This window comes from Episyrphus balteatus, chromosome 3, assembly GCF_945859705.1.
Source record: "Episyrphus balteatus chromosome 3, idEpiBalt1.1, whole genome shotgun sequence".
Classification (NCBI taxonomy): domain Eukaryota; kingdom Metazoa; phylum Arthropoda; class Insecta; order Diptera; family Syrphidae; genus Episyrphus; species Episyrphus balteatus.
The window spans coordinates 114,112,789-114,138,723 of NC_079136.1; the positions used below are offsets into that span (position 1 = coordinate 114,112,789).

The 25,935-nt window shown below is 31.2% G+C and overlaps 2 protein-coding genes and 1 long non-coding RNA gene across 7 annotated transcripts in view; 1 reads left to right on the top strand and 2 right to left on the bottom strand.

Moving 5' to 3' along the window:
- LOC129913809 (anoctamin-8) overlaps positions 1–25,935 on the top strand; it is a 76,027-nt gene that overhangs the window by 21,307 nt on the left and 28,785 nt on the right. For all 5 annotated transcript variants that reach the window (XM_055992673.1, XM_055992674.1, XM_055992675.1 and 2 more), the window contains exons 2-4: positions 24,727–24,837; positions 24,965–25,106; positions 25,218–25,471. In XM_055992673.1, the coding sequence (XP_055848648.1) occupies positions 24,727–24,837; positions 24,965–25,106; positions 25,218–25,471 (507 nt within the window). The remainder of the gene's footprint in view (positions 1–24,726; positions 24,838–24,964; positions 25,107–25,217; positions 25,472–25,935) is intronic.
- LOC129913814 (RING-box protein 1A-like) lies at positions 15,544–15,964 on the bottom strand. Its single transcript, XM_055992690.1, has one exon. It carries the CDS (start codon positions 15,919–15,921, stop codon positions 15,595–15,597), a length of 327 nt encoding a protein of 108 aa, XP_055848665.1. The 5' UTR covers positions 15,922–15,964; the 3' UTR covers positions 15,544–15,594.
- On the bottom strand, positions 20,020–21,253 carry LOC129913816 (uncharacterized). Its single transcript, XR_008772096.1, has 2 exons — positions 21,026–21,253; positions 20,020–20,953 (listed from the first exon to the last, which is right to left on the bottom strand). It is a non-coding gene; the product is annotated as an uncharacterized LOC129913816 (long non-coding RNA).

A 25,935-nucleotide genomic window follows, 5' to 3' on the forward strand; every position in this document is an offset into this window, starting at 1 on the left:
TCTGATAATGATGCGACAGGAGTTTAGGATACCATTACCTCTCTGGAATGGGAAATTTTTATATTCTTTAAAAGAAAATGATTTATTTTTGTTTGTATACATGGCAAGATACCTTCAATTTATCCATATTGGCAAAAGTCCAATTTTTCTTTTGTTTGGAATAATAACTCCGTCTCCCCAGGACTTTAAAAAGTTTCAAGATGAAAAGCGGATGGTTGATGGTGTAGGCTGGTATAGTAATTGTGTTTTTGCAACTATACCTATAGATGAAGTTTTGCTCAAAACCTAAAACCGAATCTCCACTTACATGCGATTGCAGGAAAAATAAATTTACTAAGACTCACATAAATTGCAGAGGGCCTAAAAGTATGTATATTTTGTATTCTATAGGCCCTTAAAAAGAGCTTGTTTTCAGTTTCAGGTATGAAAAATAAAAATCAATACTTAATTTAAAAGGGAACAAAAAAAATATATTAAAAGTATTCGGATGTTGGTTGATTGGGTGTTTTCGTTTTAAGTTTGTTGTTGATGTTAACATCGATTTAAGTTTGCGGTATGCCAAATTTATTTGCCATTTTTTTTTTTTTTTGTATTTGAAAAGGCCAAATAAATAAATCGAAGAGATTTATGCGAAAATCATTCCAATGTATGAGGTGTAATTTATGATATTTTTATTTATTATGTTTACCCTGAAGTTGAAAGGTTAATAAAATATCGGGGTAAAAAAAATATTTTGACAATGTTGATAGGACACTGTTTATGTATATATACAGAAAAACATTGGTGATTGATATTTAAACTTTGTTTTCAAGGATTCATTTAGCATGGAGTGTAACTACAGATATATCTTTATCTGAGCCTTTAATTTTGTGTCTTATTATGTGTGTGGATATATAATATTTTAATTACTCAAAAAACGTAAGATTTCATGTAACATTGATAAATCTTACGTTTTTTGAGTAATTAAAGTGTAAATTTGAATAAATAGGCCAAAATTGTAAACAATGATAACAAATTTTTTTCGAATTCAAGCTTTTTTCATTTTTTGAATTTTAGGAGAACATGTTCTATAGTATACTCATGTAAATTTTTTTTACACCATCAGAAAATAGACATTTTTACGAACGAAATGCCCACCGAGTTTTTGAAAAAAGCTGATATTTTGACACGTGAATTTTCGATTGAAAATTAGGGTGTTTTTTTGGTATTAAGTCAAAATAAAGTAAGCAAATTAATATTTTAAATCAAATAAATTACAGTGTATTTGGGACATAATAAGGTATGTTTTCACCAAATTTCGTAGAAAAATTTTTGTTTTTCAAAAAGATAAAAATAAAAAACCAAAAACTCGGTTTTTTGAATTTTTCACATAGATTTTGAGGTTATGTGAAAAAATTGTTGATACAAAAGTTGTAGATCTTTTTATTACCTACAACTTTGCCATACAACTTTTTTCTATAGGATTTGTAGTTTTGCCGGATATCCAGATATACCATTTTTTACCATTAAAAACTCAACCCACCCACTTCCCAAACTCTGCTCGCCCGTAATTTATTTTTCCTTTAATTTTCATCATATTCACCTCCTTTTCCAATGGGTTTCATTCTACTATGATTTTTTTGTACTTTTGAATGTTTTTGAAGGCATCGGCACTGGTCTATATGGAAAAAATAGTTTTATGAAACAGTAGATCTTGTTTTTGTTAGGTGTTGAGAAGAAGCTGCATCTTACAAAACTTTGTATAGGTAGATATGTTCGATTGAATCTCAAATCAGTCCTTTTTAACCCTAAGAAATCTTTTTGCAGCAAGACACTGAAACTCGATCAACAAAGCTGATGGATAAAAACGTGGCATCAGAAGAGCCAAATTGTAGCAATCCTGTCTCACAGGTTTTAACATAGCTGTGAACATGTGAGATTGGCTCCTACTTGCAGTTTATTAAATGAAGGAGTCTGTTTAGGGAGAGAGGTAAAAATGGGCTCAAAGCTACCAGTAGCAACGTTTTACTACACCATTTGTAATATCTTGACTATTCCTCAAAAATTATTCATTTCAAGAAATCAGGTAAAACTTCTCTAGGTCTAGGACAAAGTAATGCCACCTTGTTGCTCTGTTCAAATCAGTGGCGTACCTAGCATGGGTTGCACCCCAGGTTATCAATCACTCATGGTTATAGAAAAAAAGTAAAATAAATGAAAAGCCATGGTTTGGACAGCCACCAAAGTCGCAAAACTCGTCTGATTTTAAAAGATTAAACGGCAATCGCTTCGTTAAATCAAAATCTAGGGGCGATATTTTTTGTTTTTTTTTTTCTATTTATCTTTACAAAAAAGTAATGGCCAAACAACGCAAAAAAACACCAACAAATTAAATTAAACATTTTTGGACTTTCGTCACCACTGCAATAATGGACCCCCCATTTTCAAAAAATAAATGGGAATCGCTTCGATGAATCAAAATCTAGGGGCGATATTTTTTAGTTTTTTTTTATTTATCTTAACAAAAAATGTTTGGCCAAAAATCGCAAAAAACACCAAAAATTTATTCAAAAAATTTTGGACTTTCCATTGTGACCGATTTTCAAAAAATAAATGGCAATCGCTTCAATTAATCAAAATCTAGGGGCGATATTTTTTAACCGTTGTAATGATACATACCTGCCTTACAACCGATGTGTTTTTAATTTTTTTTTTATTCAAGGTAGTGTCTAAAGAAACAATTTGCACATTCGTTGCCTAGCGACATACTGTCAAGGCATAGGGTAGGGATGCCACGCTTTAAAGTTCATTTTTTGAGTACTTTCGACTACTCCACCCGGCTTATATGGTATGTCTTAGAAGTGTTAAAAAAATATTATGTCACAGAAAATTAAATTTCAAAATTTGAATGTTCAGGATTTTTAGAAATCACCAAAAGTGATAGAAACAAGATTCATATTGCAACCAATAGATATTGTTAGTATGTATATGAAGGTATATGAAATGTACATGAAAGTCACACATACAAACAAAACTTGTAAAAAATCTGCAACTCGAGATATGGACGTTTAAAAGTGAAATTCGATGTTTGAAAAATAATTCACCAAAAATCAACAATGAAGGTATTTTAAGTAATTTGCATATTTTATAAGAGAACAAAAATAAAATAACTTGACACGTAGGTATCTGCCGAAGTTTTGATTGAACTAAGTTTTTGGCTTCTGTGATTTTTAAGAAAAATTACAGATTTTTACATTTCAATACACTGTTTAACAAAACAAAATTTAATTTTCAAACAATTTAGTAAGTATTACGAAATATTCCCTTGCACAAACTGTTTATTTTTATACTTCATTTTACTTTAAAATCTTTGGTAAAAAAATTTCAATTTACATATTTCAAAACTCAATAAGAAATTAAAATTTAAAGAGATTATACACCCTTTTTCTATTTATTTTGTTCAATATAATTTTTGTTAAAAAAAAAATATTTATAGGTATTTATGCAGGCACCGAAAAATTCCAAAGAACGTTCATAAGATTTTGAAACCACACACCTTTTATTGCCATTAAATTGTTTGTCTACGTTCCTTGGTGTAATAAACAATGTCACTAAAAGAGCAGACACACTTAACATTCTACTCATATTCCTTTGAGTGCAATACATCTTCTTATAATTAAAAATAAATAAAATAATGAACTCAAATTTGTAACAACATAAAAGCACATTATCTACCTTTGTATACGACCTCAAAGATATTTCCATAAATAAACAATCATTATTTATATCCTTTGTAATAAATTTTCTACCTATCTTCAATGTATGAGTTAGGCATACCCACAGACACACACATATACTACGGTACATGAATGGAACCTAAATGATCTAATAAGTAGAATCATTACAATTTAGTTTTTGTTGACGTAACAAGAAAGAATATGAACAACACATTGCAAAATACCTAGTGCTATAGATATACATAAATACCTTCAAAGGACGTACATATATTTTTGTATGCTTATAAATTACGTAGCTTCCTTATTCGTTATATGGAACCTCTGCTGAAGCTATCAAAACTGAATTGAGTATGAGAAACGAGAGAAATGAAACGAAAAAAAAAATAATAAATAAAATCAAATATCTCCCAACAAAATGGAAGGGATGAACATCCTGTGAGGACATACATTTTACACAAAAGCCTCACCGGAATGTGCCAACGAAACGAAAGGTTATATTATTCAACCACTTGAGAGTTCACAAGTGGAAAATGTTGTCCACGTTTTTTTTTATCTTCTTTAAATAAAAAAATAAGATACATTTTCAACCTGAGAAGGACGATGGCGACGGAAGGCACTGCAAGCACAACCCACCAACATCCTTATTATTACTCAAGAGACAACAATTGCATGAAAAATATGGAACAAAATGAAAGCTGTATCATTACGCTGATGATGATGATGATGTTCACAATCAAGGAAAAAGTGTAAAGAAGATGGGCTTTTTTTATTTTAACAATGAAGAGCATATTTTGAAAATGTTTATCACCCTTACCTTAAGGGACATGAAATTGGGAACAGGGCTAGAGGCTTGCAAGTTAGAAATTTAAATCAATTCGGGCGGAATTAAAAGAGTGTCATCCTAATCGCTTCGGGGAGTGTTTTGAAAGTGTATTTTTTTAGCTTCTTAGAAAATTGGAATTTTAAATTTTATCACCTAATTAAGTAGAATATCATACCTAATTAGGACGAAGTTGGGGATTAAGTTTAGAATACTCTTTTTATTAAAGAGGTTTGTCTATTAGTGTAAATTAGGTAATTGACCTTTTTTTGGTTTTTTTCTTTCTGTTTTGAGTTTTATTAAGACAAAATAAACAAACTTATTAATTTCAAATTAAAAAAGTAACGCTTTTATAACGCAAATAGATAAATCTTAAGGATACGTCATTAGACAGACATTACTCTACTGAATTTGTACCAAAAAATGACAAAATATAATTCTGACTCATAAAACTACAACTTGTTGAACAAGTGTCACTATCGATAGAAATACATTCACGCATTCAAAAGTTTCATTTTTTTTTTTAATAATTTTCAACAAGTTGCCAATTAATTGGTGTTTCACATTTGAACCCAAAACCAGGGTTAACCAATTATAATAACCACGCCAAAACAGAATAAAAATCTCATAAACCTCAAGCAATACTCGCGTGAGTTCGGGTCCTTTTCAATTTGTGATGTTCAGTTGATGGAATCAACCACAATATTATTGCCTGCCAATTACATGTAATGAATGACATTTGACATTTTCATAGAACAATCAATATACCTTCCTACAACAGTAGAACACAACAAGGCAAATCATTCATGGCAAAAAAAAAATCCAATTTTTTTTTTGTTGAACAAGTGGATTCATTGGAATTTAATGAATAATAATAGCTTGTGCGTATGTACATTAGGGTGTGTCAAAATGCTAAAGTATGGAATTTTCAAATGTAATAGCTTTTAAAAGTTGCATTACTTATCAAAAATAAATCCTGCGTTTACAATTTTCATTTAAATTTATATCTTTGGCTCGCTCAAAATATAAGAAGAAATCGAAGAAATTTAAATTTTTAGAGATTTTTGAAGTATATATTTTTTTTTTTTATTGCGCCGTTTGAATACAAAAACAAATATATTAACCCTCTGTCGGCACACGGGTGCAAATTTGGCAGGACAAAAATAGAAAGTGGCCACAAAAAAGTGTCTTTATAAAGGTTAAAATGCATTTTTTGGAATTGTGAATACAATATTCGAATTCATCGGAAAATTCTACATCAATTTCATACATGATTCTCTATAAAATAGTGAGACCGAAAAAAGTACTAGCGATATGAAAAAGTATAAACCAAATTCGCAAAAAAGAGGTGTGCCTACAGAGGGTTAAATATACATATGTATATCTTTATAAGAAAAAACTTTTAAGCTTATATTTGTTGGAATTGAACACTTAGTAAAGAAGCTGCGAAATATGCGAAGAAGAATCGTTTTTTTCCTAACATCTTCAACCGCTTTGAGCGAGCCAAAGATGAACGATATTATATTTTTTTTTTTACATATTATGTATTAAACCTAAGACCCTAATAAAAATATTGACCACTATTACATTGCAAAATTAGGGTACTTTTTTTCGGCCATCCAAAAGTGACACACCCTAATGTACATATGTATTATGTACATACCTTGAAATAGGAGTCTAATATATATTCAGTAGTGGATTATGATTCAAAGTGAGGGCCTCAGAAAATGTAATGTAGGTAAGGTATATCCTAATTCAGCTGCAAAAACAAAAAACACCCCTAGAACCACTAGAGTGGAAGTAGATAGTCGGCATTCAAGTAAGTACTGAGTTGACATATAACGCTCTTAAATTTATCAGTTTAAAAAAAATGAGATATATTGATTTCTTAATATCCTTGAGACAGATTATAACTTCTCAGATATCCATGAGACGACTGACGTTAGAGCACGAATGAAATTCAACACCGCAAGCAAATTATATTCAAGCATTCGGGTTCAAATAGTTAATTAACAAATAATCCAGTCAAATAAGGGTTTAACCTCGGAATGAATGCTAATAGAATTTGTTATTCCTCAATACCTTCGTTTTGGCATTCTATAACATACCTCAAAAGTCTAGAAAAATCTCATGTCCTCAAGTCGCGATTTTAAAGGTCAAAGAGCGAAATGGAGATTTTCAAAATTAGCAAAATTAGGCCATGGTATTATATACACGTATGATACATGATTTCAAGGTATTTTTTAATGCTGATTCCAAAAAATTTGAAATCCAGCCAATCTGATTGGCGGATTATTACAACAGTTAGCAACTGTTATAATAATATGGGTTGACAGTTGAAAAACAGATATAACTTTTTTCAGAGACGTCAAATTGGCTTGATTTTTTGGAATCAGCATTAAAAATACCTTGAAATCATGAATCATATTTGTAATATCATCGTCTATTCTATTCTATTAGCATTCGGAGGTTTACCCCTTTTTCTCCTTATTTGACTGTATTAAAAGTTAAAAATCGAAAGAATTACTTTATACATATTTAAAGTTTGAATTTAAATGATCACTGTGGCGTATGCGTAATATTTTATTTAAAAAGATCGGCAATAAAGGAATTAAAATCGATTGATTAAAACAGTTTCCCTATGAGATGTTTTTTATGAACGATTATAAAACAGAAAAAGAAGATAAAATTTAAAAAACAATTACTTTTATTTAAATAAAGTGAATAATTTTATGATAGCTTAAATAAGAAAGACGATGACTTACAAATTTCTGCAAACAATAAAAACAAAAAAAAAAAAAAAATACTCCAAAAAGGGAAAAGCTGTTGGGCCAGACGAAATACCCTCAGAGTTTTGGAAAAAGATGGGAGACATCGGGTCTAGATGGCTCATGGTTCTTGTTTCCAAGCTTATACGAGGTGATCGAATGCCTAATCAATGGAGGGAAAGTTATCTTCTTCCAATATACAAAGGGAAGGGTGATACTCGAAGCTGTGATAATTACCGTTCGATTAAGCTGATGTCACACACCATGAAGATCGTTGAGCGAGTCTTGGGTAGCCGACTGCGAAAAATAATAAGGCTATCTGATGACCAGTGCGGGTTTGTTGCGGGTAAATCAACCACAGATGCAATCCAGAGTATCAGAATCATTATGGAAAAACATCGAGATTCCTTGGAGGATTTGCATGTGGTATTGGTTGATTTTGAAAAAGCATTCGATCGACAACCACGAGATCTGATATGGGTGGCCCTCAGACAACGAGGAGTTCCGGAAACCTATGTGCGGATAATTATGGACATGTATGATGGAGCAGTTACTAAAGTAAGATGTGCAGCTGGAGTCACCGAAGAATTCGAAATTACAGTAGGTGTACACCAGGGAAGCGTCTTGAGTCCTCTGCTCTTTATTACCGTCCTTGATTACCTGCTCGAAGGCAAAGTGACGGACCCAAAAGTGCATCAGTTATTCTTTGCTGACGATGGAGCCATCATAAGTGAAGACCCGATATCCCTGCAACGAGCACTTGATGTATGGGTGGATGTTCTAGAAGGTAGTGGGTACCGCATAAGCACGAAAAAGACAGAATACCTATGCTGCCCATTTTCTGATCCACACAGGCCTATTCCTGACATTTATTTGAATGGTGTAGTGCTTCCCAAGTGTGAAAAGTTTAAATATCTGGGGTCTATGATAAATAACAAAGGTACTTGTGATGACGATATCAATCATCGCGTAAGCGTAGGGTGGATGAAGTGGCGGGAAAATTCTGCTATCTTCTGTGATCGAAAAATGCCCCCTAAGCTGAAAGGAAGGCTCTACACCGCAGTTGTGCGTCCAGCACTCACATACGGTTCACAATGTTGGACAATGTACAAAAAGTATGAGAGTAAGTTAACGGCAGCTGAGATGAAGATGCTTCGCATGACAGCAGGAGTAACAAAGCTTGATAGAATTAGAAGTACAAAGATCCGAGGAAGCCTTCATGTTAAAAATACCATCTCCCAAAAAATTGAACACGACCGACTCAGTTGGTATTGCCATGTTCAAAGGAGAGATCCTGAGAACCCCGTCAAAAAAGCAATATCATATAACGTTCCAACACGAAATAAAAATAAAGGTAGGCCTAAAAACTCTTGGTACAAGCAAATGCAAAAACACCAGCATTCAGTTGGCCTCAGAAACGGAACAATACAAAACCGGGAGGCTTGCCGCCGATTTCTGAGGTCAACCCGGCGAACCCCACAGGCGGATCACTAGTGTGAAGCAGTAACGTTGGAAGGTTATGATCCCCTCGACATCGAGATCATAACAGCGCCGAGAAAAAGGAAGAAGAAGAAGAAGAAGAAGAAGAAGAAGAAGAAGAAGAATAAAAACAAAGATTTTAAAAAATTTAAAAACAATGCACTTTTTAAAATTTACATTTTTTAACAGAATTATGAAAAAAGAACACTTTCGAACTGTAAGACAGAATTTTCAGAGCAAAATTTTGATCCGACTAAATTTTGACCCAAATCGATATATGAAACATTTTTTTCTGAATTTCACAATTTTCTGATTTTTGCTATCTATCCCACACAGTTCGCTTACCCCCTCGAAAAACACTTTTCAGAATATTATTTTATGGATTTTAATTGCTATGGATGCAAAATTTCACTCCAAATAGCAGGCTCGCAGTTTAAGATGTAATTAATGATTTATTAATTTATAAAAATCAAGTTGTTACATCATTTGATCAACGAAATATAACTTTTCCTTAGTTTGAAGATTTTTAATTTAAACGCTCACTCTGGCGTATGCGTACTTTTTTATATTAAACACATTTTTTTCTTCTTCTTCCTTTGGTTCTATTAATTTCTTTTAGTCGATATTATCACTTAATCCATGAGGAATGGTTAACTGACAAAGTTTAAACTTCAAAAACTCGGTTTGTTGTAAATTTTTGAATGAATGTGAAATATTGAACTTTTCGACAATAAACTGTCGCTTAAGGCAACTTAAATATTCTCTCCAGTGTTTTCCTGGTTATATTTCAGTCATGGGGTTTCTATAAGTCTTAGAGACAGTTTTCAGTAAAGCCTTTTAAAGTCTCATTTTCGGATTAAATTTTTCGTTTTCTTCTTTTGGAAAGATATTTGCATTTGTTATCTGATCTGCAGGTACGCACATTTAGGGTGCTGGAATATAAATCGATTGCAATATAAATTAATTATTCCTAAGAAATGCGTTCTGGAAATGTATGAGTTCAACAAATTAGATAAAATGAAAAAACTTCTTGTATTCATACAAGCTATTTTTTTTAAATTATAAACGTTTTCGGGAATATCAATTATTAGCTGTGTTTTATTTTCCTCGTGATCCGGATCAGATCATTTATTTATTAGTGAAACAATAACAAAACACATCCTGCTTTTGTTGTAAAGCTAATAAAACAATGATCTGATCAGGATCACGAGGAAAAAAACAGCTATTTATTAGTCTATTGAATAGACAATGGAATAGAACAAATTCGTTCAAGAGTTTTTATTGCTGATTATGATTCCTTGGCATAAAAGAATACTTCAGCTAAAAGTGGTACTAAATCCATTGGTGCATTTCTGAGAAAACGGCAACACTGGTCGGTTTTCAGTTTTTTTGATTTAACTCGAAAACCAAGCCTAATTTTGAAATGGTTCAAAGACACTTTTCATAGCAAATAAAATTTTCTATCAAATTAAGATGGTTAACAAATTTTAAAAATTATTTTTGACTAAAATTCTAACCTAAAATCAAAGAAAAAAAAGTTAAAAAATTGGGGATTTTTTTTTTTTTTTTACTAAATCAAGGGGCATTTTGTGTATATTATAGCAAAATTAAAAATTATTTAAATAATTTTGTTGTTAAAATCTAAACATACAATTTTTTTTAAGTTTCTCAATAATGGTTTAATGGTTGTAAACGAAAAATATGATAAAGTAAAAGTGAATAAATGCATCTAGAATATAACAAAAAATGTGAACAAAAATAAAGCACTAGAACAATCATTCGACCAAAGAAATATTTGAGACAAAACTCTTGATGCATTTATTCACTTTTACTTTATCATATTTTTCGTTTATAACCTTTAAAATGTATTAAAAAACTAAGATTTTAATGACAAATTTTTGTATGAGTATAAGAAGTTTGTCTTTTTATCTAAGTATTTGATTGCAATATAATCGATTTGGTCATTATCAGAAAATCAAAATTCTTTACGAGTATCAACATTTCCATCACTGAGAAGTTTTGTTTATGTGTTAAATGTCGAAATTTACAGCGTTTCATCAAAAAAGTTAATTTTTCCTATTCTATCAAGTCCGCATTCAAACATCTGTGTATAAAAAACGACCCACTTAATAATGGAACAAAGAAGTATAAGAACCAATCGAATCAAAAAAGTCCCTTGGCAATCAATGTTTGTTAATCCGACACTGAAGTCCGCATTCAAATGCTTGCACAATTGCAATCATCATTGAATGGGGAACCCGACTCATTGTCTGCTATCATTTTCTGTTATTGTTGTATCTCATATTCTGAAAAGGAGCCATGGTAGTTTTCCTTTTTTTTTATAGTTTCTCGTTATGTCCTTCTGGAAGTTCACATCCATATTCTAGCTTGCTTCCTCCCCTCTCCCAATCATTCAGAAAAAAATTAACACAATGGTGGCGCCATTTTATTTGTAGGTACACATAGATACAATAGAAAAATTGCAATGGAACAAGTGTTTCTTATAAAAGATGACATGGAACTGCGCAGAATTTCTTTCATTTGCTTTCTGTCAAATAAAAGAAAGGCATACAAAGAAAACAAAAAATTACAAAAAAAAAAATAAATAAAAGAATTCTTCCTTCCCTACTTTTGTTTTCGATTGTGTGATCCTTGGTAGCAAATAGTCACAGCTAAGTAGCCAAAAGCCATTAAACCAATGATTTATAAGCTAATTTAAAAAATTGAACATCCTGCCTGTCATTCGTTGGTTCGTTTTCAAAATATAAATTGCTTTATTTTGGTTAACTGACAAATTGCTCTGAAGTTAAATAAACTTTTTCTTTTTTCTTAGAGTACTCACCAAAAAATTAGATCAATTTGTTGAAGTATTAGACCGAGAGCCGGGAGCAGATTTTTTGCGTGAGAGGTAACCGATTCATATTAAAATTAGAATAAGTCCCAGCCATGGTGATGACGAAAACGAACGTCTGCCAGCATGTGTCTGCGCCTTTGCTGAGAAAAAGTGCATCAAAAGTACATTTTTTCTGAAAATTGATTTAGTAAGAGTAACCACCTGGAAACAATTGGAACCTGACGCCCTCGTCGCCCTGATTACAAAAACACCCATGACAGACGTTTTAACCGCGCCCAAACACCCGACAGACGGGTCCGAAAACGCGTTTTTTTACGCGTTTTTAGGGATTGGGGTAACCACCTAAAAACAATTGGAACCTGACGCCCTCGTGTCGCCCTGATTACAAAAATACCCATGACAGACGTTTTAACCGCGCCCAAACACCCGACAGACGAGCCCAAAAACACGCATTTTTTCGCGTTTTTAGGGATTAGGGTAACCACCTACAAACAATTGGATCCTGTAGCCCTTGACTCCCTGATTGCAAAAATACCCATGACAGACATTTTATCCGCGCCCAAACACCCGACAGACGAACCCGAAAACGCGATCTTTTACGCGAACGCAAGGGCTTGGGATAACCACTTGAAATTAGTCTCATTCTGTTGGTCTTGACTCTCTGATTACAAAAATACCCATGACAGACGTTTTAGCTGCGCCCAAACCCCCAACAGACGAGTCCTAAATCGCGATCTCTTTCGCGAAATAAAAAACCAAGGACTTGAGGTCACCACTTGAAATTAATCACATCCCGTTGTCCTTGACTCCCTGATTGCAAAAAAACCCATGACAGACGTTTTACCTGCGCCCAAACTCCCAACAGACGAGTCCTAAATCGCGATTTTTTTCGCGAAATAAAAATCCAAGGAATTGAGGTCACCATTTGAAATTAGTCTCTTCCTGTAGCCCTTGACTCCATGATTTTAAAAATACCCATGACAGACGTTTTATCCGCGCCCAAACACCCGACAGACGAACCCAAAAACGCGATTAAATTTAATTGAAGATTTTTGTGAACAAAAAATTTTTGTTTTCAAAAATTTTGTTTAAATTTCATATATTTACTAATGCCAAAAGATTGGCTAGGCAATTAAAGGAAACAACTATATGAGAGTAAAGGACAATCTTCCATAGCTTAGGCGATAAATGCAATATGTACAAATGAGATTCTGGCTTTTTAAAAACGTGTTGCAAATATTGTAGGTGCTGGCCGTTGTGTTCAAAATATTTTTTTTTGTGTTTGAAGTCAATTTGTGAGAAAATTGCATTTATTGCCTAAACGGGAGCCGAGCTGTTATAATTTTAAGAAAGCATTAATCCGTACGAAAATTCAAAAAAATTTCCCTTGTTTATGATTCGAATACTAGTTCTCAGTGAGAGGGGTTGTTTTCATTGTTTCTTGTTATAAGAGAATTTGTCTTATGTTTTTTCGTTGGTCATTTGGACCTTTTTTAAAAAATTAATTACTCGGCTCGTGTGGGTCGTAGAGAGCTAATTTTTTTTTTAAATTGTAGATAATTTGAAGGACTACAATAATATTTTATTTTCTTAGCCAATACTCGCACCGTTTGCAAAATAATAAGGCAAGAGTTTGCTAAACAAAAAAACGACTTTGACTTAATATTACTTATTTTTTATTTGTTTCAACAAAAAGATTGTGCACTAAATTGATAGAAAATGTTGTAACGAACAATTCATTGCTTTATTTTTTGCCGCAGGACATTCTGAAGTCGAGTTATTCCCAAAAAACGATATTTTTGGGTGTTTTCGCACCGGTTTTGCATGCGTTCATTTATCAATAGCTCGGCCATCTTTGGTGATAAAGAGCTCATTTTTTCTGTAAAATGCAGGACATGAACAGGGCTACAAAATAGGTTAGAAAAATGTCAATCATGATATGAGCTTTTTTCGAAATAATGACAAAAATGTGTTTTTTAACAACAGGAATTTGACTTTAAATGGCTGCCATTTTATATTTACTCACTCAAATACAATGAAATTACATACAACGATAGAAAATATTATAAGGAAGAGAATGTATGTTTATTTTTTGGTCTACGATAATCTGGAGCAAAGATATTAGCTTAGAAGTAAAATATCCCAAAAAATGCATTTTTGTGAATAACTCCGCTAAAAAGAATGATCAGGTGGTGAGAAATTGGGTTTAAGCCTTTTAAATATACTCCCATCGATCCATGAAATAAAAACAGACAGTGCCTCTCATCGCAAGGTGAGGCCCTTTTTTCCGACGCTTTGACTGGAGTATATCGGATGGATAAATTGAAACGTCAAACATGATCCGTTGTTTTTATAATAAAATTATTGAATTACGGGAGGATTTTGTTTTGTGTTGGAAGCATTAAAAAGTCTTTTCTGGTCCTGATATGTTATGTATTTGAAGTCACATAAGTAAATTCTTAGATATCAAAAATTAGTTCTTGTTAATCGATAAAATATTTAAAAAAATTAAAAATTAACAATTCATTCAGCAAAAGAAAATATCAGCTTTTTGCGTTTAGCTCCGTCATAAATTTTAATAAAAATTTGTCGATGCACAATTTGTACACATTCTGATTTTCTAAACTGACATAAAAAAAACTGTTTTTTGCTTTTAACGAAGTTATCGAAAAGTATTTAATGCTAATGTTATAGATTTAAATATTGCCTGCAAAAAATCTATTAATTTCAAAATATCGCAAGTTAAAAAAAAATTATATAATTATGTTTTTAAAATGAAGGTTTGCCCATGAAACTCTTAAAAGAAAAATTTAATTGAGAAGATTTTAACATAATTTGTATAGTATTTGATATTCTACAAAAAATCGTCAACATGATTTTGTTAGGTATATCATTGATTAAAAAAAATCATTATTTTTACAAATTCTTCAAAAAATGTTTCGTATTTTTAATTTATGTTTTAAAAGAAATCTCACAAGAAAAAAATGATTTAAGATAGTTTTTTTCTTTTTAATAAAAAATTAGATTATGTTAAAATTTCACTTTTAAAATATTTTCAGTTACATTGACGACTTATGGCCTATAATATATGTAAACAAATAATAAAAAATTATCGCTTCTAAATGATAATTCGGAGGAAGAAAAGTGTCAAAAAAATTTTTTATAGAGAATTGTGTGATCAATGTTTATTTGCCTTTACCGTTTAAAAGTTGTATGCGAAAAATCAAAATTTTCGGCTTTTGACCATGAATAAATTATGAGGCGGTCACGATTTGAACTTTTTTTGTGACTGTGTTAAATATGTTAATAAATCCAATTGTTTGATTCTACTGATGTAAAACATTTGACTGTAGTACGTACACAGTTACCGATAAAACAAAAGTGACAATCAATGAATTTCGTTCACTGTGACGTATACGTAATCTTTTTTCTATAGAAACATTTAAAAGGGTAATATAAAATTTCTATCGCTAGACAAATGAACACGATGTGTAAAATTTTACGTGTTAGATACAAAATAACCTAGAACCACATTTAAATGCTTCATTAATTAACCCTTCGTAGTCACACCGATTTTTTCCGTCAACGTTATCAAAAGTGGTTAAAAATAAATCAGGGCGAAATTTAATCGTTCACCATTTTTATATTTGATGGTTTTTTTTTTTAAGGAAATTTAACGTGGTACCTATTATAGATGTTACTCAATAGATTGGTTCAGGAAATTTAAGATAAACCAAGAATAATTTAAAAAAAATTCTAAATAAGAGCAAATATCCAAACATTTTGTGAATTGTTTTTTTTAATTTTTAAATTTTCTTTGATTTAACTTAAATCAATATTTATTTATAAAATCCCTAGATCCCCAAATAAATCCAAGAATTTTTTTTTAAATTTATTTTTTTTAAATTTATTTTTGTTGTTATTTTAATAAGCGATGACGTACGTCGTATTACCATCTTAATGACCATATTTCTGGAAATCCCATTCTTTGTTATCCAAAGGGCATACCTGTCGCGCCTTCAGCCACCTGGAGATGCAGTGGAAATGAAAAGCATGATTGCATACTCCCCAGGCAACAGTGCACTCTTCGCTGATAGCCGATGCCTGGTTTGCTTGACACTCAATACAAAGATCCATGATGTGGTTGCGACAGATTGCACAATTGTCCACAACAATGTCCCATGCCCAGATAACTACAGGGTTCCATTTTATGACTTCGAATCGATTCTTTTCGCCTTTGCTGCTCGATGAGGGAGCTTCGAAATCTTCTTCATCTACTTCCATTTTGTTAATTTAGATTTGTTAAATATGTCGAATGAGAATTTTATTAAACAATAAAAATTGACGCAGAAATTTTTAATATTTTTGCGAATAAAATTCGAATGGGAACTTGATTTAAACATGTAATATTTATTAAAAGTGGATGAAACTTTCGACACAAAGATTTTTTTAAAACTGAAATTGACTTCGAATGAGCTTTAAAAATTTCATAATTTTTTCATTCCTTTTTTGTTATCACAAGTCCTTTAAGACATAAAATGTCCATAAATACAGAAAAAAATTTAGAACTACAGATATTAAAATATACAAACAATAAAAGAGATTTGACAACTACCAAAAAACTTTTCGGCAATTTGAACACAAAGCACGTCCTTAAAAATAAAAGTCCAAAAGTAGTAATCCAAAGAATTCATTTGAGAAAAAAAATCTCTGATTACATTGTTTTACTCACTCAAAGTTTTGTTTAAATTTTTTTTCACAACACTCTGTCGTGGGAGTGCTTTGGCAGAAATGTCAAGTGCTTATGTCTGCGTCGGTTGTCTGATAAATCAACACTACATCATCATAGACTTTTTTATTATGTACTTTCATTTGTGAAATCTGAAGTGTAATGCGAATGAAAGATGAAACTATGAAATTATTTTATATTGAGATTGGTGCATTAAAAGTTCGTTAATATAGTCCAGAAGTTAACGTTTGATTTGCATTTTTAATATAGTTGAAAAACAAAACGATTATGGCTATCATTGAAAATTTTTCGTGTTTAGGTGAAAGGTCATCTCAGTCAAATTAGTATACAAAATGTATCAAACCTGATTTTCCATTTAATACACTTAGTTCCTAAAAATATCTGTTCTTAGAACGATTTTTTTTTCAACGGAAAAACTTTTCCACCATTTTTTGTCATTTGATACCTATTTGAAGTTGGTATATTCACTTGCAACACTTCCCACCAGACTCTATTAGCATATGCAGCAGCTTAGTAACTGGCAATGTTAAGAAGAAAATCTTTAGAAATCCCAATCATCTTCAGGGATAGAAGCACAGAGAGGATATATCTACACGGAGAAAAAAAGCCAGCTTAAAACAAGCGGATTTCCACATTAAATAAATCGGATTTCTGCATGGTTTTTTTGCCAACATGACTTTCGTCTTAAATTAAGCGAAAACGAATTCTTAATTTCTTGAATGCCCAAATTTAAAAGGAATTTAATTTAAGCCGAAAATCATCTTATTTTTTATATAGAAACATTTTAATAAAAAAAAAAAGCTATCGGGAACTGGGGATAGAACCTAAAACTATTGCGTCATTAGGCGAGTGCTTTACCATCAACCTATAATTAAGTATGATAAAATGCAACTAAAGCAAAGTCTGATTATAATTTTTAAATTTTTGTCGGTTTTTTAAAGATGAAAATTCACATTGAAATGAAATGAAGTTCTCCTTAAAAGTAACAGAATTTAAGTGGATTCTGGATTGTTTTAAGACTTAAGAGGGTGGGATTTAAGGTGAGCATCATCTCATTTTAAGGTGCTCTTTTTTTCTCCGTGTACCTAACCTACCCAAACGATATGATATGATACTTCTTCTGAACTTGCTGACTGACTGAAGTGTGATATTTTCATTTCAATTCTATTCTCATTGTCAGAAGTGAGAATACGAGTATACCTGCATTATCTCTTTCTATTTTTTTCTAAATTAAGTGGATACTGGGATACTGGAGAAAACTCATTTAAATCGATTCTTTTATTTTCATTTTTTTTTTTCAATTGTTTGGAAACGTTGAAAATCATCCTCTGGTTGTCCTCGTTCCTTATTTTGTTTGATCCGTTTCATACTCTCTACCGATGCTTTGATGATTGGCATTTTATTACTTTTTTCTTTATTTGAATTTGAAATGCACATTTTTAGTATCATTTTTATGTTATTGATCTGATTATACGAGTATTGGAGAATTGGTGCTTGTTGGTTTGGTATATCTATATGTTTGTTTGTCGTTGTGGACGAAAGGCAAGGACAACTCAGTAAAACTATGTATATATCCTTTTGCTGGATAGTGTGAACACGTTTTGAATTATCAAATATAGTCTCTATACATTTTATCTCAAATATTGAGGAAATTAGAATTTTTTTTTATATATTCACATTGGGATTGAAATTGAAAAAAAAAAGAAACAAGAAATATGTATGAATAAAAAAAAATTATAATAAAATCCAAAGAAAATTCATTTTTATTTTCATCAAGTGGATAAGAAAAATATGGCAAAATGAAATTCATAATTTATTTTTGGAGTCCGTATTAAAGAAGTGAGAAATACAAATTAGTTTTTATTTCAATTCGTTAAATTCTAACGTGAGTAATTTTTAAAAATAAATACATAATACAGTAGGTACAGTAACAAAATGAACGACTGGGCTCTTATTCAACATATAAAAACGAAGTTTCAATAAAATTCATCAAAACTATTTTCAAAAAATTGATTTTTCAAAAAAAAAAAAAAAAAAATTCGAAATATTTTTTTAAAAATCCAAAAATGTGTATTTTGAAAATTTTATAAAATTTGTGTGTAACGTCAATTTTAAAGTTTCTTTATAAAATGTTTGGTTGCTTTGACGTTTACTGGAAATTCATAAATGAAAAAACCGTTCTATCACAGGTACCTACCGTTAATAACGGTTCAAACATTTTTTTTCATTCAGAAAGAGGCTCTTATTTGTAACACTAAACTAAAAAATTTTATTCAAAGTCGTTTTTAAAATAAATTAACTTTCAGTTTTGGTCCTAAAATAAAAATTCAATTTGTCATCTAGGCAATCGCTCCAGTTGTTTAGTCTGTAGCTCGAGGTACATACAGACAGACAGACAAACGGACAGACAGACAGAATTGCCGGACGAACTTTTTGGCATTCTCCGTCATCGTAATCTCATTACTCATGTAATATTGTTATCTCGAGTTGGTTTTTTTTTTACGAATCCTTAACTTGCCCTAAAGTACCTACCTAAGCAAGAAAAAAAGTAGGTCTTTTTGGTTCATACTACTCAATTTTTAAGGTTTCTGTCGAAGTATCTTAAATTTTTTATTTGTCTCATTTACTTAAACTTATTATGAAGATGAGGATTGACTTAAAAAATTAACAAAAATTCATACATTCTGATAACAAATAACGTACGAAAGGGATAAGCTCCAAAAGACGTTTTTTTTTGGAATTCTTGCCCGGAGAATTACCTAGACGGGTCTTATACATAAATTTTTTCTATCGAGTAATAACGAGACATTCTTGCTTTTCTCGCAACCTATCTTCCATTAATACAACAGAAATTTTTGAATTTTGGAATCCAGAATTCCTTTTAGAAACCAAACAATAAAAACTCCTTGTCCTCAAAAATAGATAAAACAAAACCAGGAGGCTTCCTGAGGTCAACAAAGTGATAGCCATAGGCATATCACTAATTTCAAGCAGATACGTGGGAGAATTATGGTCTCCTCGACATTAAGATAGCCACGAGTAAAAGAAAGAGGGGGAAATTAATAAAAAATAAATCAATTAAATTGTTTTACTAGCATAAGGGTTTTGAGATACTAGACTTCAAATTCTGTGCCATTTGAACATTATGCCTCTCAAAAAAATTATATTTTATTCTTCTATGAATCTAATCTAAATAAAGGTGTTAGTCCAGTCAAATTAGATTTGGTTGTGTGGAAGTCTGACAAATAATTCGCAACTGCAAATGGGACTCAAAATATGAAAGAACATTAGTACAGAAACTTAACCCCCCATTTTCCACAAAAATATGGATACAAATTTGGCCGCCATTTTCTTTTTAACCGTTTTGCGACTTTCGCTTGTTATTCAGCTGGTTATTTAGCATGTTATGAGACAAAGTAATAGTAAATTGTATTTACCACAAAATATGTTGAGTAACTTTTTCCTCTGAAAATGCTATGATCACCTTTTACTTATACCTATTAACCATAACTTTTTTTTTTTAATTTTATCAAAAAATTGTTGTTATTAAAGCTAAAGAACTATTGAATAACTATATTTTCTTCATGTATGGCTTTTTAGTCCCAGTTACCTTTTCCTACAACGCATATTAGTTCGAAAAATCAATAAAAAAAATTGAGTAGGTAAATACAGATGATTTGCATAAAATGTGATTAAAAGCTAAAACGTGTAGGTTCAGTTTTGACAAGTAAAAAAATCGTATGGGATGGGGGGTTCTATTCCCCCCGTTCCATAAGTCAACCAAACCATTGACCAAAATTTAAAAATAAAAAGAAAAGGGTCAAAAATTGATTTATTAAATTATGTCAAGTGTGGTCCAATAAAACCATACTGACAGAGCACAACCCTTTTTCGATAAAATTCATAGACCACCCAATGCTGGTAGAAATTAAAGAGTTACTTTTCACTGACCTTCATACTGTCAAAAGTCGTAACCTTTTATCTATTTAAAATTCTTCGCAAAAATAAAGAAAAAAACAAAATACATTTCACCAAACTTATACTTAATCGCAGATCAAATAAAACACATCGTCATTGCTAAAGATAAATTTCATTTCATGCCTCCCAAAACACACAAAAAATTAAAAAAAAAAAAACAAAGTCTACCAAAAGATACCTAAGGACTCCTTTATTTATTCATCCTACGCTTCTGTCGGTCACCGATCTTTCTACATCAGCAAGTTATTTCTAAAATACCCCCAAGTGTATCTATATTTTCAAGAACTTTTTCAAAATACTATACCTACAATCTTTTTCTTTTACTCTTCCTTCGTTTGTCTCTTAAAAAAACCATTTTCAAACCACCGAAGAATTCTTCAAAAATGCTTCAAAAAAAAAGAAATTCTCAAAACACTTGAAAAAAGTAAAAATAAAAAAAAAATATTTATAAAAAGAGATAAGTGTTTAGTAAGTATATATCGCAACCCACAAAAAAAATACCTAACAAAAAATCCATCACCATCGTTTCACATTTTAAGTGTTTTTCAAGGATTTTTCATCACTCATTCTATCGTTTTTCCTAATATTCTTGGAATGAAAAAAGATAAAACAAAGAAACTATAAGACATAAAATTCATTCTTTTTTTTATTTTATTTTACCATTTTTCTCATTGTTGACTAATTATCCTTCGAGCGTTTAACGGAAGAGCTCCGGGTGTTTGTGTTGTTCAAGGACATTTTCTTTACACAAAAAAAAAAGAAAAACTGGAAGCTTAAAAAAAGACCGGTTCCATGCTTTTAAATAAAACACACTTTGTTTAAAAATTCACACACACACAAAGGTCCTCCTTCAAACTTTTGCTTTTTGTCCTATCTTTGTTTGTTTTTTTTTTTTTTTTTGTATTTAACCCACACACTTTAGTATAGCCTGGCGGTGACATTATGTCAACGGGTCAAGTGGATGTTTCTTTTTAATTTTTCATCGCTATTTGGTGAGTGATTTTACAAAGCGCACTCTGACATACCTTTAGCCTCTATGGATAAAAGCACTCTTGCATCGTCCATTGCAATGGAAAAAAAAAAAACAACTCATAATTAGCAAGAGGATATCCTTTTCCTCAGTTACTTCTGTTGCTGTATTCACACACATGTTTTGCTGTTGCCATATAGTTGACTCATTTAACAAGGATAACAACGTGAAAGTGAAAAGTAGAGAGCCTCTTCATTGTGCCATCAATTAATCTTGAATAGAGCTTTATAGTGGCATTGAATGAGGTTGAGGTTGGGGTTGACAGACAAAGTACCTTGAGAATCTTTAACAACCCTTTTCCTGACATTAAAAACAGACAATGTTTGTTTTGGTGTCACAAAAAAGATGTTATCGAATGTCAAAAAGTGTTTCACACAGATTAACCATTTTAATGATTAATCTTCATCTCAATCAAAATCAAAAAAGATTCCATTTGATGAGATGGAGTCTTCTTCAGCACGCACTTATATACATGAGCTAAATCATCATTAAATGGATTTCATCACAGATTTCAAACAAATCCTTGAAAAAGCATCAAAATCCTTTTTTGAAATATAATCTGATAGAGAGAATATATGACATTTAATGGCTTTCCGTTTTTAAGGAAACTTTAGTTTAAGATGTTCATTTTATGCGGTAAGATGTTCTTCTCTTCGTCTTCGTCTTATCCTGGGCCGAATGTCACAGAGCACACCGACACATAGCATCACCATCGTACCATTCACCGGCAAACGGATGTTCATGGTACAATTTTAGACGGAAGGATTAAAGTACTTTTGGAGGATGGATGGGAATCACTTTTGAGCTTTCTTGAAATTCATCTTTTTCTTAAATGGGGTAGGTATAGAAAATGTGTGGGAGGATTTGATTGCCCTCCTCTTGTATTTTGTCCAAGGATAAGAAATTTCTGAAAAGTTGACAAATTTTGTGAATGGAATTGAAATTGGATGAGTATAGAAATTTAAAAAGGACTTTTGCTTTTGAAGTGTATTTATGATTTAGGTTGTTGGTCGGTCGGTGTATTAGACATTTATTGTGGGAAAACATTATAGGGGACGTTTTAATTTGTTTTCAATAGATTTTGAGGCCAAAAACTAATTTAATTTTATGAGCAATTTATTGGTGCGCACTGTAGGATGTCCTTTCATTTTCGGTTGAATAGAAATAGCTGATTTTCAATTTGTCTGTGTGTGTGTTTTTTTTTTTTTGAAGAAAAATGAAGAAAAAGAAGAATGTGGGAGTTGTTAATGGCAAGCACGTATAATGGATTTTAGAAAAAAAAAACATCCTGATGGTCTTTTTAAATTTTGTTTACAGAGACTTACAATAAATACAACTTCTTTATTTTTTTTTTTTTTTTTTGAAGTTTCTTTTTGCTGAAATTCATGTGGGCACTTAGGCACAACAAAGCTTTTTTGAGATTTGAGACGCAAGGCGTTTTTTTATCATTTTATGAATGGACATACACTGTCTCCTGGCCCGGGATCAAATACTCGAAGAGACAGAAAGATTTTTTATAATGACAAAGACTGAGTAGGATTTAAAATTGATAAAAAACAGTGGAATGGTTTTTGAATAGCCATTTCTTCAGTACATCTTATTTGAGATACTCTCAGACATCTCAATAGTTAGAATACATTTAATATTAAAAATAAAATGCACGATTGGTGTCGCACGTAATTTCTCTTATGGTAAAAGCATGTTAAAGCTTTTTTCCTGAAGAAAATTAGGGAAAATTTTATATTTTTAAGGAATTTCATTAACACTGTAAAAAAAATTAAATCAGTTTCTATAATTATAATTAAACACGGTTTTAAATGATCTTTTTCACAAAACCAAGTATGCCATTTCATTTCATGCATAAAAAGGAATTTTTAGAAAAAAAGATTTCGAAAATCGTTAGAACCGTTAAACCAAATGTAGACCATGAAATAAAATGAAATGCAAGTAGGGTATGGTTTTATTTTAATCTTTTTGATCGAAGATTGTAATTAGATGTGATTATGTTGGATTTGATTACATTGTGGGATTAGAAATTATTTCCGGTGGAAATTTAAAAATTTCCCTCTGAAAATAATTTTTTATATGTATATGTACAATAGGTATACCTAAAAATTTTCTAAAATTTTTCAAAAAAAAGTTTGTATGCCATTTTTAAGAAAATATTATTTAACATAATATAAAAACAAAATTTCGATAAAATTCATTATTCAGGTTTTTTTTTTAATTGGTTTTTCAAAAAAAAAAAATTGAAATATTTTTAAAATCGAAAAATGAAATGAAAATTTTGGTCGAAATCTGCTTCGTCGTTTACGAGAAATTCATAAATCAAAATATCGGATTTATGGCAGGTACCGCTAATAAAATTACAAGCAAATATTTTTTTATTTTTAAAAGAAGCTTTTATGTGTTACACTACACACACAAATTTTAATTAAAATCGTTAAAGCCGTTATTAACATTTTTATTTCCGTTATATGACAGGTACCGCTAGTTTTGGTCCTAAAAAAAAATATCATATGCCCTCTAGGGAATCACTCAAAACTGTTAACTACGAAGTTTGAAGAAAAACGTTCCATTAGTTTAGGCTGTGGCTCGAGGTACAGACAGACAGACAGAATTGCCGGACCCACTTTTTTTTTTAATTCTCCATCATCGTAAAGTCATATAAAATTGTTATCTCGAGTTCGATTTTTTTTTTCGAGTCCTAAACTTGCCCTTTATTGCAAGTAAAAATGCAACAAATTAATATAATTAGTGTAAATGTATAAAAATACTTAATTAAGTGAGTAGGTAAATAACTAAGAGCGAAAAACATACAAAAATATATCAAAATGCTCTCATGGAATTACCCAAATTCAAACCATTAAAGATCTCTCTTTCCCTCAATTTTTATAAGATTCTAAATTGCTTAAATTTTAAACAACTTGTAAATGAAAACTTTATTGCTCATTAAATATTTAAATCATGTTCACATTCGAAGTTGCAGACACTTTTTAACATTTCCCGAAATTGTCTATTTGTATAATTGGTTTAAAAATACTTTAAACCTATATAACAGGAGGAAGAAAATTGATTAACTTAACTTAAATTAAAATTCGACCAAAAATATGGCTAAAATGTTTGATTTCAAATTAAAAACTAATCATTTTTTGAAATAAAACAAAACTTAATAAAATATGTGGACACTTACTTAAAATTCTTTGTCCAAATCAAAATAAATTGTCTTCCGAAATAATTTTTCAAATCAGCATTTGGTTTGAAAATCGTCTTTAATTTAAAAAAAAAAACCATTCACTAATACAATTTATTATTTTCATTTTGATTGCAGCATCCCGCCAGTTGCGTCGCAAGGTTCCTTATGCTGGACACTTAATGACACCACGTAGATTATGGTTAAATAAAATTCCAACCCAATGTGATGTTGTAATTGAGTTTCCAGGTAATTTAACTTAAGTTTCAAAGTGTGCAATGTGTTTTTTTTTCTACGTTTTCAACCTTAATTAATTTTTAATTTACTTTTACGTGATTTCATTTTATTTTTATTTTTGGTGGGTGGGCGCTCACAGAAGATGCTCCCGATGAGGCACTCCGATGGCTGCTGGCACGTATTCGATCACAGCCACCTTCCGGTTTAGGTTTGGTAGCACAAGTAAAAGCACACGAGAGTACAAAACGTAATGCGTTTTATATAAGCGCTCCGACAAATATGTGAGTGTGGTGTTTTTTGAATAAGAAAATTTGTTTTTTTTTTTTTTAATATTTATGAGATTTCATTGTGTTTGTTTGATTTATTTTGTTTGTTTTTTGACAAAATGACAGCCTTTATAAAGCCGCCGAAGAAGCCCGCCTACCAAAACGTTTGCGAACTGATCTAGGAGGTGCCTTAAAAGAATTTACAACACGCGAATCACATTGTTTTTTACAAATTAAATGTGAAGATGGGAGCGCATCGTTATTTACTTCACAAGAACGCCAATGGCTGGTGCTGCAAGTTTTGCAGGGATTAAGAGCTGGACAAAGTGATTTGGATGCGCTGCATGGCAGAGCAGCTGTTGAAGAGGGACAAAGTATAGGTAAGTTGGTTGTGCAATGCGAACTAATAGGTCAGATTTGAGTTGAAAGTGTTGAGAACGAGTACGAAATTAGAAGCAAATCAAACCTTGATTAAAATTAAGAACGAAGAACAAACCGAACAAACCAAACTAAAACCGAACCAAAACTTAACCAAAACTAAACCTTAATTGAACCTAATACCGAAGTCAAACCAAAAATGAATACAACCTTGATAAGCGAACGAATTGACACTGAGCTTTTACGAACTGAAACCAAATCAAGAGCTTTTGAAGACAGAACCAAATTTAACCAGAACTTAACGTAAAAATAAAAACTGAGAGGAAACCGAAACAGAACCAATACCGAACCCAAAGAAAATTATGACTGAAATGAACCTAGAGCTCACAGTTGCCAAACTGAAACTAAATAGAGGACAAAATGAAATTTAACTAATTGTAAGATGAAACCGAGATCAAACCGAAAT

What these genes read in the sequence shown, in the direction of transcription:
- LOC129913814 (XM_055992690.1), bottom strand. Translation starts at nt 15,921, where the DNA reads ATGGAAGTAGATGAAGAAGATTTCGAAGCTCCCTCATCGAGCAGCAAA.